General features: G+C 52.5%; 1 protein-coding gene across 4 annotated transcripts in view; it reads left to right on the top strand.

Moving 5' to 3' along the window:
* The window catches only part of LOC116952997 (runt-related transcription factor 1-like), a 155,179-nt gene that overhangs the window by 110,690 nt on the left and 28,504 nt on the right, over positions 1–15,985 (top strand). For all 4 annotated transcript variants that reach the window (XM_032972790.2, XM_032972791.2, XM_076074683.1 and 1 more), the window contains exon 5: positions 7,211–7,315. In XM_032972790.2, the coding sequence (XP_032828681.1) occupies positions 7,211–7,315 (105 nt within the window). The remainder of the gene's footprint in view (positions 1–7,210; positions 7,316–15,985) is intronic.

Below are 15,985 nucleotides of genomic sequence, written 5' to 3'. Positions count from 1 at the left end.
TTCATTGCTCAGTGGGCCTTGCCTGGTAAAATAAAATAAAATAGTTTATAGTTTTACAGCTTATCCTGTGTATGGTGGGTTTTGCGGTAACGGAATCCCGGCACGGGACGCAGCCTATTAAGTCGCAAAGTCAAACGTTGTAATTTATCCTGATAAGCGCAATATGTAAGACGAGTATCGCTTGAACTTTTATAGTTTATAAATTGTGCTTACACAGCAGGTCGGTGTGATAGACAATAAAAGATAACCAGTCTCACCAATATGCCTAAACAAAGGTTCTGTAACGCCGTTACTGTGGTATAGACAAAGATGCCCTCTCTCGCCTCCAGCAGGCTGTTGGGGCAAGTGCTGTTAGCGAGCACCTGCCAAGGCCGACACGGCACCACGAACGGCCGCCTTTGTCTTCCCAGTGCTGATGTTTACACACCGCACCAATTAAGGCTGAGCCGACCTAGGGGAGGCCCAGGACGGGTTCAGATATTAGTCAATATTGGCTGTGAGCGGGAATCAAACTCGTACGCGGAAGTGCGTGAACCACTCCGCCTTTTAATACAAAATGACACACTATCGGTGTGAAAACGTCAGTCAGGGCTTTAATTTAGCCCGGGGCTGAGCTTCAGAAAACATCGCCTACTTGCTGCACCGCACAAAAACAAACGAATTGTCAATGTGCGGATGAGGAGCATGGACCTGTTCATTGGTTGAGGGGTAGGGGATCGTGGAAAATATTGAAAGAGAGTTTAAACCCTGGTAAAAAAAAAACAACTACGAAAACAATGCGGTTTATTGATGCAGGAAAAAGCCTCGCTTTGTCTGAGGACCCACGTGGACATCACAGTGACCACTTATTGAGTGACCACTTATTCTTCACATTTGGGTGGAATTATATATATTGCAGTACTGTCTATGCGTACATTTTAATTCTCAAACACGGAATATGTTTCAGAATAAGTCAAATCGCACCTCCTATTTGAGCACGGCTGGCCTACGTATGGTGCGAAGGAAGTTCAGCGTACATACAGGCCGTGCGGCGTGGATGGCATGTCGTGCTGCGCCTGTGTGGTAAACATGCCGCTACTGTGCGAGGGAGTGGGGGGGGGGGTAATTTGCGCAGTAATTAAACACAAACACAAAACAAGGACGGTCCCTATTGCCCAGCCAGCCGTGATGAATGGAGGTCGTGGCCGGGCACCGTGTTCGTTGCGAGCTAATGGGACGGGGTTCTTAGGACTCGTTGGGCACGTCTCTGAGCCTCTGATGGGGTCAAAGGATTGAACCCGGGACATCGTTAACCCTTTCCCATCCCGAGACACACTGCAAGTTGCAGGGTGGGCGTCCCGTTCACCGCTGAATCTCGGAACGCGCAAGCGGTGCTGCATTAATTTTATTTAGAGAGGCGTAGCGCCTTTGTTTTTAAAGACATTGTTACTCCCCGCAGAAAATCGTTGCGACATGACCGCCGCACTCTATGACAGCTGGCGGCCAAACTGTGCCACACGCCCTCCCGCATGGCCTTGTGGGAGCCTCAGTACCAAGAAAGCTGTTTCAATTTAGTCTTTATTCAGATTCCGTTCCGATGACGTACACGTCATCGAAACGGAACCGGAAGAAAAACTGACGACTTATACGTACGTTCGGATGACGTACACGTAAATCATTGGAATGGGAAAGGGATTCACGCGACGCATGGAGCGGGGACGGCTGGCGAGTGGAAAGCGGGATGCGAGGGACGAGAGGCAAAGTGCCGCTGTGCGAACACGCACACGAGGTGACTTCTCAACGTCAAGTTTCGTTTTGTCTCACCAGGTGAGACCCCCCGTCCCCCCCTCGAAGAGGCCAGGATCGAGTGGCATTTGGCATTTGGCTCAGAGGGTTGACCTGGGTCACCAAAGTGACACAAGCAGGAATATACAAAAACAATAGTAAAAATAACAACAACAACCACAATACAACAATGAAGCAAATTTAAATCATAGCACAGAAGTCAACCAAAAAGCAATTGAGAGCAGAAACAACAACTGTGTTACAGTGCACAAACAATCAATATTAAATGCAATTATTTTGCCGTAGCAAAAGTTGGCTTTGACGAATTACTATTACGAATGATTTGGAGTAACTTTTAGCAAGGGGAGAAAAAAACATACTTCTGGTGGTTATTACATTAGCGTGTAAACATTGATGACAGGCGTTAAGAAGTTAAAACACCAAATATATACATATTGCAAGTCAGACTTGATGCCTTGCCGGGTATATATACACACACACGGCTTGCGGTGCGCTACACCGGGGAAAGCGAGTGATTTATCGCAACGTTTGTATGTGTGTGTGTCAGTGTTATATAAATAGCACGCGTGTACACAACTCACGGTTATCTGGGCCGTTGTGGTATTTTATAACATCGGCGGCCCCGAGCCACCGAAGATAATTACCCAGCTCGGCGTGGCGTGAGTGACCTGTGGGCTGAGCTTTACTCGCAGCCGATTGTCGCGGTTATCGCGAGCGAGCTTGAAGATTTCACGCCAAAGCCACACCGTGCAACGTGGCCCCGAGATAGTATTTAGTCTTGGGTGTAACTCGGTCTTTAACAGAATGAACACGAAGGGAAGCCATGGCTATTTATGGCGTCTGTGAGAAATGATAGTCGGGTTATTATTGTAGGTGACGAAAACAACAACGACGATAGTATAATTCGTAGGCGGTTTAACGAACCGTGAGGCCAAGCAAGTGGGTGGAGGAGTGGTTGTGTGGTGGGTAGCACGCGGTGCTGTGAACATCAGCTGGCGAGTGTTATCAGAACTGAGCGATATCTGAAACGGTCTTGGACCCTGTCCACCCCTCCTTCACCCAACCCGGTGGGGAAGTATGGTCAAATGACCGCCCATGACCGACACGGTAGGCCTTCATCAAGCAGTGGACCGACAAAGTGAGATGTAAGTTATATCGTAGACAAATTAATTCACATTCTTGGTTCTTTTGGTAAAGTCACGTAGAAGGGAAATAATAAAATAATTAAAATAAAACAATAAAATTCTCAGGACGTTTCGATTGCAACACAAGCAATCATCAAGCATTACATCGAAAAATAAAAATTTATTCATATTATCATCATCATAATACATTATACATTTCTTCAGCGGTTTTTTTTTGTCTTCACCAAAACCACCCGGGGACTATAGAATACAAAGTTAATCTAATTCCATCACCTGCATGATAAGGGCGAGTATAACAAGGGGGGCTTCGCATCAGCTGGCCCTGGTTCCACACTCGTGGCGTTGCGAGCGCGGTGGAAAACGGCCCACGCAGTGAAGCGAACCGGCGCAGCACGTGCACGTCTTGCAACGGATGCGTTGAGAGACGAAGGCGCGCTCACCGTGGGCAGGATTGAGAGGTTGCGAGCCTGGACTTGACCGAGGGACGGGACGCTGTCGCCATCACCGGGGGGACTGTGCCGGTGGGAGTGGTCAGAGTTTTGGGCCTCCCGTCCCCGCTGAGTCGATGTCGACTGAGGGCTTCCACAGACGGCCTTGGAGGCTGCAACTTCAGATTTGTTTAAATGGAAACTGCGATGGAGTGATAAGCCATGGCATTCACAGCCAGCTTGCTTGTTAAACCCGTTCGCATGCAAAATTAAACTAGCTGCTTCGGTGATGCCATGCAGTACTTTGTCGCGTTTTCAAAATTAACATTGTTACACGACTTTAAATGACCAGTTTTTACTTAGTAACACACAGTTGCATACAAACGTTCTTGATGCAAACAGCACACATAACGTACGTGTGTGTATATATATATTATGTTGTTATTTTGATTGAAATGTGGTAGCGGAAATACCACAAATGTGCACTGGAATCTATTTTTCACAAATCTGCCTTATCTGTAAAACGTCCCCCCCCACCTCGCCATTAAAACTAAACGCTGGTTCCACGAAGCAATGTGGCATGCGGTTTAACGGACTCGTGCGATTAGCACGGTTGGCTACGTACGGTGCGAAAGAAGGGAAACATACACACATAAAGAAGTTCATAGTACAGGGTTTTTTTTAGGAGGGTTAGAACGCGTAAATGTGTCGTTAAACCCGCCATCACCCGACACAGCCAATTAGTAAGGTTTGTTACGTAAACAGAAGGTGCCAATTCGTTACTAGTACAGCACGCTGGCAAATCCACACACCGCTGTGCTGTACTAGTCACGAATTGGCATGTTCTGTGTACGTGACAATACTTGCATACTTACATTATTACTTCGCCTGTTTATACAGGAAAGTCCTGCCAGTGTTTTTGCAGGCGGAGAGGGAGGTGACGATCGCAATGTATAATCCCAATCGAGTGTATACGCACGTATGTTGAACTCAATTCACACAATCCATGTAGCCAACCGTGCTAATCGGAGGTGCAGTGGACGGACAACAAACTTAACACAGAGGGAAAAAAACAATTGCGGGTATTTTTTCAAGTTGCAACGGCACCGCTCCACACAGCACACACGCACGCCGCCTTTGCTTAAGCACACAGCCACATAAACCACGCACGCACATCGCGGGCGCGCACGGCGTGAACACGATCCTGAGGCGCGATGAAGATTAATGTTGTGATGATTCGAAGAGGTGGCCGGATGGCTCCGGAGTTGAGAGCGTTGAGCCAGCGCTGCTGAGATACTCCTGGGTTTGAACACAGCTTTCAGCCACTGCCTGCGATTAAAACCGAGTTCTCAAGTGTAGTGAGTTGATGGTCTCAGCCCGGTCACCAATGACCACGTTAAATAAAAACACCATGACATTAAATCTGCGGTTGCATTTGATCAGAGTCTCAGAGCAGTGCTTGTGCAGACGTGCGCCCTCTATTGTGTAAATTATGAAAAAATACCACTTCAATGATTGATTTTCTACAACGGAAAAAGTCAATAAAAATTCCATATTACTATGGCAGGGGGCGAGAATATCCATAGGAGAGATCGAGTGAAAATTTGCTTACTGTGCGGGCCATTACTGGACATCTGTGAAAAATAACTTTATAGCTCATAGGATTCCTTCAGTATAAATAAACATTCAGAGTCTGACATTCTCTGACAGACGGCGTTCACAGCTCTATGTGAACTTACGAATGGATTCTTCATCTTGTGCCGTAACGCCAATTAGCACCGATTGAGATAAATTGGGAAGACACGAAAACAAAAATCCCTGCAGTCACGAAAGCTTTAAATCGAAAGGTAAATAGAATGAAAGGAAAGAGGAGTTGTCTCATCGTCGGTGAGGAGAAGCCCATTGGTCCACTGCACCGTTGTGTCAGAGCTGTTGTAAAAATCAATGACAGCGCAGCCGATGCGAGGCATGTCTCATCATTTTTATTCCACATTAACTAGGATATTCGTTTCCAACAATAACGCTCAGCAAACTGGTTGATCATACTTTGACAGTTTAATGTATGAATTCGATATTGCATATGTGTGTGTGTGCGCGCACTGGAAGTGTATTACTTAAGTTTCTGATTAATAATAATAATTTACTTACCCTTTTGTCAATCCACTGCTACTATAGATGAAGGCCCTCTCCGCACGCTGTGTCCGTCATGGGCGTTGATTGACCATACTTCACCACGCTGGTCAGTGCGGATTGTGAACGGGTGTGCCCAGGTTTTAGCTTTCACTCGCACACCGACGATGCTACCTGTAGCCGGGAATCAAACTCATGCTGCTGGGCTTGTAACTTAGTGTGCTCACCATTGCGCCACTGGCGGTCGGTGTGATCAAAACCGTGTAAAAATGCGTCAAATCCTGTATTTCATAAACGAAACAGTCAAATATGGATTACTAAACTATTTTTTATTTCACCAGGTAAGGCCCACCGAGCTATTTTTCAGAAGCGACCTGGCCATCACAAATGATAGCTCAACGAAGTGGCTTCTCGTCACGTGGATATTTATAGCAGCAGCCAAATACTCTGAACACGTGACGTTGATTCTAATTGTGGTGGCAAAACCCGAAGGACCCCGAGAAAAATACACACAACCACGGGGAGAACATGCAAGCTCCAAATATACAGCAGGCGTTAGGGTCGGGATCGAACCCACGACCTCCTGTATACCGGGCGTGGGAGTTAACATCTCGACACCGCGGCACCCTAATAACAGTGGCGATTTGTACGTAGAGTTTATAGCTATGAAAGTAACTTCCTCGTGCAGGTTTTGAGCTTTAAAAGTGTATTTTATTGAGTTGACCAAGCTGAGACCTGGGGAGCCACGGATGAGTCTTGCTTGTGAGAGTGACCCCTTGGCGCCAGCCCAGGGGTCGGCAACCGGAATAACAAGAAGAGTCATCGCTTGAGAATTCGGGAGAAAAAAAACCGACTCAATATTTCAAGAGCCGCATTGCCAAGTAGATACGAGATGGTGGTCCTTAGTAAATGACGTTAGGAAGCAGTCAATAAAGATTCCGCATGCGGCTCCGCAAGCCACAGGTTGTCAACGCCTGTGCTAGGAGAACATCTTTACACTGCACGGTCGTGAGAAGGGTGGCAGCAGCTCTGGGGAGGAGGCCTGTTCATCCAGCAGTGGATTGACCATGGCTGCTGACGATGCTGCTGCTGACAACGGAATGCGAGTGCATTGAGAACGCAAGCCTCTTAGAAGGGGAGACCCGGTGGGGATCTGGGGGCGACACTCTAGACAGCACGCAAAGTCGATGCGGCCAAGTCGACACTCATTCCTCTTTGCCCAGGTTAATGACCGACGTGGATTTGCATCCAGAACGGGTTCCGAGGCTGCGTGTTGTGACGTGCACGTCTCGCGTTGCTGGCAATGAGATGCCTGGCTCACACGGGCACGTTCATCATCATCATATGCATGCAAGTGGAGGAGCGGTGTGGTGTGGTGGTTAATAAACTGCACTATGAATTCAGAGACATGAGTTTGATTCCCGCTCATGGCCAACATCAGTGCCGTTTAACTGAACTGGTCCTGGGCCTCCCCTTGATCGACCCAAATGAGTACCTGGTGCGGTGTGTGAACATCGCCACTGGGGATACAAAGGCGGCCGGGCGTGGTGCTGGCCACCCAGCCCCTCGTGTGCCGTGCCGGCCTTCATAGGTGCTCGATAACAGCACTTGCGCCGACGGTCTGTGTAAACTACACGGGCGATCGTTGTCACCCGTGCGTGCGTGCACCTGTATTCACATGGGCGTGTGTGTGCACGTGCGTTTGCTTGTGTGCCTGTGCAGGGAAAAGCTTCACGCTCACCATCACGGTGTTCACCAGCCCGCCACAGGTGGCCACCTACCACCGTGCCATCAAGGTGACGGTGGACGGACCTCGCGAGCCCCGAAGTGAGTGTCCCGTCTCTCTGCACTCCTCCTCCTCCTCCTCCACAACAAAACACAGAGACACCCTCCCGCCTCTCGGTCCCCCGCCGCTCCCCCACCGCTCTCCACTTAAGCATCAGTGGCTGCCGTGGCGGGTGCCGCTGAAGAGCTGCCGCGAGGCAGGTTGGCACAGCGGGCACGAGGGGGTGGCGTGTGGTGGCGTGTGGTGGTGGCGGCGGTGGTGGCGGTGGTGGCGGTGGTGGCGGAGGGCATCGTGCACACCTGGCCGCTCTCGGTCCCTTGTCGGCCTCCTCCTTGCATTAATGGGTGAGTTGACCTCGGGGGTAGGGGTCCGGGTGGGGGGGGGGGGAGCCCAAGTCGAGGTTGTATCGTGCACCAATTGCGGCCGGCTTAGCGCTGGGCGTGCACGTCGCGCCGATTAGGACGTTGCAAAGCACCGCGATGAACTCCGTTCACGCCTGCGGGTGCACGACGAAATGTGGAAGGAAAAAATAAGCGCGAGGGAGAGACAGAACGGCCGCGTGGGGACATGCGCAGGGCTGGCAACGTCGAGGAGGTAAAGGGTTGAGAATGAGCGATGCAGCGATTGCCGGCGAGAGAAAGGGGACCACGGCGGAATGTTGCTCGGCCCCCCTCGTCGCCAACGAGCGGTACGGAAGGGACTGACGATGGCTGTGGATGGTGCTCAGAGCACACGCGCGACGCACGTGCCTGCCTGGGTGTTTTGTACCATCGGACACTCCACCGCCACTACTCCAAATCGGTGATAGGGCAGTTGTGGAGAGAGTGGAGAGTTTCCCATACCTGGGAAGTGTGCTCATGACCGGCTCCGGTTTGACAGCAGAGGTCTCACTCCGAATCAGTCGAGCAGCATTATCTTTTCATCGGTTGTTTAACGCTGTGTGGAAGCTACTTGGTCTGTCGCTCCGCACGAAGCTTCAGGTCTTCTCGGCCACAGTAATTCTCTCCCTTCTCTACGCTTGCGAAACGTGGACCCCCCTAATGGAACATCTTCGCCGGTTAGAAACATTTAAGCTGGCCTGCCTATGATCCATCCTGGGTTTAACCAGGCTGGATTGTGTGAGGAGCTCGCATATTCTTGTAAGATCTGGAAAAGTCCCATCGGTGAGCTCCTCCGGCAGGCAAGGCTGCGTTGGCTGGGTCATGTAGCCCGCATGCCCAGCTACCGCATGCCTAAACAGCTTTTGTTTGGCCGGATCGAGGGGTCTAAACAGGCGTGGCCCGGGCTAGAGAACAGATGGAGTGATGTGGTACAGGAGGATGTGGAGCTGAGTGGACTTGTCGATGACTGGTACCAGCGGTGTCAAGATCGGGTTCTGTGGAGGAGGCTCGTGAAGGACGCTACTGGGCAGTTGGAGGCAGTCACCCTCCAACAACAACGGAGGGGGGAGGAGCGACGCTCACAACAATGAGCGGAGCGCCGGGTGGCTAAAGCACAGCAAATTGGCACAGTAGGGGGCACAGGTGGTGCATCAGCCAGTCATCTCAGTCAGTCGACCCGTGGCACCTGCTGGGTCTGCCCCATAACCTCCTGCCAGTGGGCGTTCGACACTTCACGTGACCTCAAGGTGCACATAGCCTGGCACAAGCGTCGTGGTGACGTCACCGTCACTTAGAGGCGAACGGCGGTTGTTGATGTATGTGTGTGGACTGCATGTGTGTGTGTCTGTGTGTGCGTGTGTGTGTGTACTCGTGTGTGTACTCGTGTGTGTGTGTACTCATGTGTGTGTGTACTCGTGTGTGTGTGTACACGTGTGTGTGTGTGTGTGGGGAGCGGTCGTGTAGCTGTTAGCGCTACGCTGCGCTAAGAACCCAGCGACCCGAGTTCGATTCCCACTCACGGCCAACACCGGTGACGATTATCTGATCCGGTCCTGGGCCTCTACTCGGTCAATTTGGCCTCAAATGAGTACCTGGTGCGGTGTGTAGTAAACATCTCCACTCGGGAGACAAAGGCGGCCGGCCGTGGTGCTGGCCACCCACCCCCTCGTGTGCCGTGTCGGCCTTCATAGGTGCTCGCTAACAGCACTTGCCCCGACAGTTTGTTAAAGGCTACACGGGTTGATGTTTGTGGGCCGCGTGAGTACGCGCATCCTCAGATGTGTGCTGCTTGCACAAGGAAATCATTGGGACAGTTTTTTTTTCTGCAAGTAAAGGAGAGAGACGAAAAGAGACCCCCCCCCCCCCCACTCCTCCACCACCCCTCCCGAAAAATCATTAAAGCATCGCATTTACGAAATTTATTGTTCAGGACAAGACATCAAACGCTTTTCAAAGGGGATGCACGCATAGACCCCCCCCCCCGCTCCACCCCACCACCACCCCTTAAGAGTCTTCAAAGTCCTGCCTTGAAAACTTGTTAACAAAATGTGTCCTGCGGCCCTACTGGGTGGTGTTAAAGGGTTTTTGGGTGGCCCCGCTGGGTGGTGTTAAAGGGTTTTTGGGTGGCCCCGCTGGGTGGTGTTAAAGGGGTTTTTGGGTGGCCCCGCTGGGAGGTGTTAAAGGGGTTTTGGGTGGCCCTACTGGGTGGTGTTAAAGGGGTTTTGGGTGGCCCTACTGGGAGGTGTTAAAGGGGTTTTTGGGTGGCCCCGCTGGGTGGTGTTAAAGGGGTTTTGGGTGGCCCTACTGGGAGGTGTTAAAGGGGTTTTTGGGTGGCCCCGCTGGGAGGTGTTAAAGGGGTTTTTGGGTGGCCCCACTGGGTGATGTTAAAGGGGTTTTTGGGTGGCCCCGCTGGGTGGTGTTAAAGGGGTTTTGGGTGGCCCCGCTGGGTGGTGTTAAAGGGGTTTTGGGTGGCCCCACTGGGAGGTGTTAAAGGGGTTTTTGGGTGGCAGTGTGGGAGGGGGGACGCTGCGTATTTTTTGGGGGGCATAAAACAAACGCGGAGCGGCGGTGGTGGTGATGGTGGTGGTGGTGATGGTGGTGGTGATGGTCGTGGTGGTGATGGTGGTGGTGATGGTCGTGGTGGTGATGGTGGTGGTGATGGTCGTGGTGGTGATGGTGGTGGTGATGATGGTGGTGGTGATGGTGGTGATGATGATGGTGGTGGTGATGGTGGTGGTGATGGTGGTGGTGATGGTCGTGGTGGTGGTGATGGTCGTGGTGGTGATGGTGGTGGTGATGGTGGTGTTGGTCGTGGTGGTGATGGTGGTGGTGGTGATGATGGTGGTGGTGGTGATGGTGGTGATGATGATGGTGGTGGTGATGGTGGTGGTGATGGTGGTGGTGATGGTCGTGGTGGTGATGATGGTGGTGGTGATGGTCGTGGTGGTGATGATGGTGGTGGTGATGGTCGTGGTGGTGATGGTGGTGATGGTGGTCGTGGTGGTGATGGTGGTGGTGCCGTCCGTCCGGTGAGGGGACGGTGGCAAAGCGCTTTTGTCTCCTCGCTACCGCCGCGTGAGTCACGCACTTCCGCGGGCTCTCGCACAATTAGCGCATTCCTCGCTCGCAGACCCAGACGTGAGTCAGCCGCCCCAGCCCATTCACTCGCAAAAAAAATATAATCTTCTCTCCCCCGTTCCGTCCCATCGGTCCCGTCCGCCCACCCACCCACTCGCTCGCTCACTCACTCGCTCGCTCGCTCACTCACTCGCCCACCCACCCACTCACTCGCTCGCTCACTCACTCACTCACCCACTCACTCACTCACTCGCCCACCCACCCACTCACTCACTCGCCCACCCACCCACCCACTCACTCACTCACCCACCCACTCACTCACTCACTCGCCCACCCACCCACTCACTCACTCGCCCACCCACCCACTCACTCACTCACCCACCCACTCACTCATTCACTCACCCACCCACCCACTCACCCACTCACTCACTCACCCACTCACTCACTCACTCGCCCACTCACTCGCTTGCCCACCCACTCACTCACTCACTCGCCCACCCACCCACTCACCCACCCACTCACTCACTCACTCACCCACTCACTCACTCACTCGCCCACCCACCCACTCACTCACTCGCCTACCCACCCACTCACTCACTCGCTCACCCACCCACTCACTCACTCACTCGCCCACCCACTCACTCACTCACTCGCCCCCATCACCACCGTCAACCCACCCACCGCCCGCCTCATTTTACGCCCGTCGTAAAGCCGTCGTTCCATAACAACAAAACTGACTTATTATTGTACGGGAATGGTTGTAAGATAGAGGAGAAGGAAGGGCGCGTGCGAGAGAAGGTGGAACCTGGACGGTACATCCGCCTAAGGCGACGTCTGCGGCGCAGACACCCGAAATGTTTGAAGCGTCCGAGAATGTTCTCGGCGAGCTGCGAAGCCCTGAATTAAAACGATATATAAATAGGCGACGTTTCGGGAGTAGGCCCTTTTTGATGGCACGTGACGAAGGGTCATCTTGTACTGTCAAGAAAGGTCACTTCCCAAGCCGTCACATATATTTATTTAAATTAAGGCCAAGGTGTGTTGACATTATTGAGTGTTAATTGTGCCCGTGCACCGCGAGCAAACTCAGCAGCAGCATCGCCAAGTCGTGAGCGAGGCCCAGGGGGCTCGGCTGCCCTGCTGCCTTCTCTTCACTCTTTAGTTTGACGGCTGCCGGGGACTCGGCATCACCTCCGAGAGCGACGGTGACGCAGGAGCGAACTCGCGAGAGAGCCTCATTCATTTAATTTGGACGAGGACGGATTCCGCTGGTAATGCCTCGAGTGGAAAATTGCGAATGATTTAATTACGATTGTCAAAGATATCAAGCGCCTGCTCCTTTGTTTACGAACGACGGCGTCATCGGCGAGACGACCCGGTCTGTCCTCCGCCGCGTTCGGAGTCGTCATTCATCCCAGGGTGACTTCCCGGCTGGAGGGGGAAAAAAATAACAGCTCCCCAATCAATTCCTCCGATGCGATTCCACCCGATTGTAACACCGATGGCGACAGTTTCCAAAGACAAAAAAAACATTTTAAAAAAGACAACCAAATGGGCCCCATCGATTTTAATTGTCAGAAGTTTTTTGTTTTGTTTTTGTTTTCGCGTGGGAATCGATGGCGATGATCCAGAGCACGTTTGCAATTAATTCACACAGAAATTGTGAACATTGTCAACTTTTGCGATCGCATTAGTTCCAATTGGATTTGTCGGGACGTCCGATAATATGTAATGAATGTTTATTGTCAATCCTGGCACCGCTGATGTATGTGGCAGCATAGCCCCCGAATGTAACTTTCCCTAAACCATACATCAGTTAGTTTAATCCAAATAAAAATGACACTTGCATGCAATTTCTTTGAATGTCAAAGAGGTCAACGTTTCTCCGGTGTTTCAAACCGCGATTGGCGTTGTCGGTGCTCGGCTCCGTCGGCAGTTCCGACCGAGTGGTGGAAATTCCACATTCCGAAGACGTCCTCCAGAGCATTCAAAGAACCATACTGAAAACATACGGCATGAACTTCAAAGCAAGCGGTGACCACTTGCCCGAGGGCTACCACTGGCCACGTCAGAAGTTCAAATCTCGCTCCACGTACATGCAATGTGATTAAACCAACCGCAGCATTAATGTTTTTTTTTTAATTAACGTGGCACATTACAACCCCGACGACGAATATCGGTGTCGCCGCCGCGTGACAAGAGTTCGCTACGGGCGGGGTGGTGGTTGCGTCAGAGGCCCCGTCGAAGCGGCCGCAGAGAGAGAGAGAGGCGCTTCTCGCGATGCCACAGTCCACGAACCTCTCCCCCTGCGGCACCGGTGCGCCGCTGGCTCCGAGAGTCGCCACCGGACGTCTCGAGATGCCTCCGTCTCGAGGCGGCACCACCACGACGACAACGCCGATTTAAGAACGGCGAAGCCCCGCCAGAAAGACCCCGCGTTCCACTTTGCGGTGGAACGCGGCAGACTCTTTTTGGATCGGCCCCACGCCGGGACTCGCGTCAGGCCTTGGCCCATTCGCAAACCGGCGGGGGCGGGGTTGTGTCACCCGCACCGGCCGCGTTGTTTCGTGCGCCGCAGCCATCGCCTGGCACGAACCAACGAAACCTTCGGCCCGCGTTTGACTCCGCAACTCCCCCGTTGAAATCGCGGATGATGAATTGAATAATGGACGGACGAAAATGCGCGCTATGCGGCGAAGGCGTTAGTCCTCAGGTATTTGTGTGTTAAGTTGCGTTTATCATCTCTCCCTCCCTGTCTGTGTGCCTGACACCTACACTGCTCCATTGGTGCCAATAAATGAGTGTCAGGGAGGTGGGTGGAAAGCTGACACACATTTTTCATTGAATGTCTGCCAATTGCCCGGATTAACACTGCAGTAGAGCACGGCTGACGCCACTGCCGGCTCTGTGCGTCTCTCACCCTGGGTTGCATTCTGTCCGGGTATCCGGGAAAGCCTCTTTAAGACTCGTTCTCAAGAGGGCCCCTGCGTTTGGGATTTGTGGCCAACGCAACTCGCACCGACCAGTGTGGTGAAGTATGGTCAAACGAACCCCCGATAACTATGAGTCTATGATGGAATGGGAAGGGCTTCATCCGGCAATGGATTGACGAAGGCATGTAAATTATGATCGTAATTATTCGTATTGATCGTGGATGCTGTCGTCGACGGAGAAAACCCGTAGCACATTAGAGGGAGATACACACCCAGTGGCCCACGCAGACAACTTCATTAGCCCACTTGCTGTGCTCCCGCATCCCAGCCTATGGCAGCTGAGTGGTTTTGGGAGTTACACAAATCTCTCCGTGATCCACCAACCCCCGCGTCCAGAGCGCTGGATCGCCCCTGTCCACCCAGCGGTCTAAGTGGGTTACACCGCAGTTAGTCGATGGGCAAGTCGCGTGTGGTGGGATAAAGTTGTGGGACTACTCCCACCTCTGGACATCTGTGGAAAAGAGCTTCATAGCTCATCGGATTCCTCCAGTATAAATACATATTCTGATTCTTTCGAGACGTCTGGCCTGCATGGAAGTGTAGGCCAACGCACCCCCCCCCCCCCCCCCCGAGAGAGGCTCTCTTGAGCTCCCTCGAAGCGGGGGGCCTTCCGCTGGCGGGGGCGCAAGCGAGAAATTGCGGTGCTGCGCCTTCACCTTTTACATAGAACGGAGACCTTCACGCGCCTATCACACGTGACGTGCGTCTTCCCGCCGCGCAAATGCGAAGGGGGCGCTGGGCATGCTGACAGCACCGTCGCACTGCAGAGAATGGCACGCACCCTGCGGAGCACGGCGGTGGCTTTGTACACCTGACGAGTAAGACGCCAACCGCAGGAGAAGGAGCCACCCAATGTTTATGTGCGGAGGGCGTGCGAGCATTCTAATCCCCCCACCCCCCTGCCCCCCGTCTGGTTTGTCAGGAGGGGAGGCTGTGCCAAGCCCCGGCTGCCCAAAGCAAAGCAAAGCCAGTCAGTCTGTCGAGCCTCCGGTGTCTAAACGCCCTGGCACGGGGCCAGCAAGAGTGCCTCTCGCGTAAACCCTTTAAAGTTTTAACCCTTCGAGCGCTGGGTGGTAGCGATGTCCTTGAATCTGTACTGAACGTTCGGTTGGATGTGTGGTGGTGGCGGTGATGGCGGTGGTGCTGGCCAACCACCTCTTTATGTGCAGTTGCCGGCCTTCGTAGGTGCTACTCGCTAACAGCACTTGCCCCAACAGTCTGTCAAGGCTATACGGAGGGGGGGTCTTTGTCTTTTTGATGGTAGCGGCGAGCGGTGGTGTGGTGGTTCAGCGCATTTCGCTTAAAATTCCGGCGATCCGAGTTCGAATCCCGCTTACAACCGACGCAGGTGACGAATATCTTATCTGGTGCCGGGCCTTCCCCTAGGTCGATTCAGCCTCAGAATGAATCACTGGTGTGGTGTGCAAGCTTCGAGAAATTGGTGATACATGGACGGCTGGACGTAATGCTGGCCACCCACTCCCTCGTGTGCTGTGCCGGCCTTAACAGTTACTCACTAACAGCACTTGCCCCAACAGTCTGGTAAATGCTATATAGGAGATTTTGGTCTTGATGGTGGACGCCTGTGATCCAGCACTTTGGAGGTATGTACGCCGAACTTCTTTCGCACCGTCCGTATCCAACCGTGCTAATCAGAGGTGCGGGAGAAGGACAACAAACTAATCACAAAAATAAGTTCTAATGAAATTAGTGTTCAATCTAGTTTAATTAAAAGTGCATAGCTCCAGTGGCTTCCTAATATCGGAAGGAAGAGCGTTCCAGACGGCCGCAGCAGCGCATCTGAAAGCACGCGACGATGATGCGGGGACCACCACCTTTGTTCGATGGCTGAGCCAGAAGCCGCTGCTGCTGCTGTGAGGATGAGCGGAGTTCGCGTGATGATGGTTCATGGTGCTCCTTGAGAGAGGAGACGATTCTGAACGTCTGGCGGTGTCTTCTCTGCTCTGGGTGGCCGTGTATTGCAACGGAGAAACCGTTTCCATAAAATTCTAAACAACCACATCAGTCAAACCACGCTTTCCCAGGAGGCAAAAGCGTTCTCCGGATGATGTGCACTCCGCAACTCTTGATTTAAAATACAGCGGGAGGGCAAATGCGCTACATGATCTCTTAGAAGTACAGTGCGATCGCCTTCGTGCGCCTGATGGTTCTGTAGGCTACAATTTTAATGTACAACAGCCACGAGTCTACGTCGAAGTGGTTGAGCCAGATACTTGCGGCGGGGGCAGCGGAGTTCATC

This window comes from Petromyzon marinus, chromosome 49 (assembly GCF_048934315.1).
Source record: "Petromyzon marinus isolate PM22_M1 ecotype Great Lakes invasive population chromosome 49, UKy_Petmar_22M1.pri1.0, whole genome shotgun sequence".
NCBI lineage: Eukaryota > Metazoa > Chordata > Hyperoartia > Petromyzontiformes > Petromyzontidae > Petromyzon > Petromyzon marinus.
The sequence above is the reverse complement of the archived record's forward strand: the minus strand, read 5'-3'. Positions and strand labels throughout refer to the sequence as shown.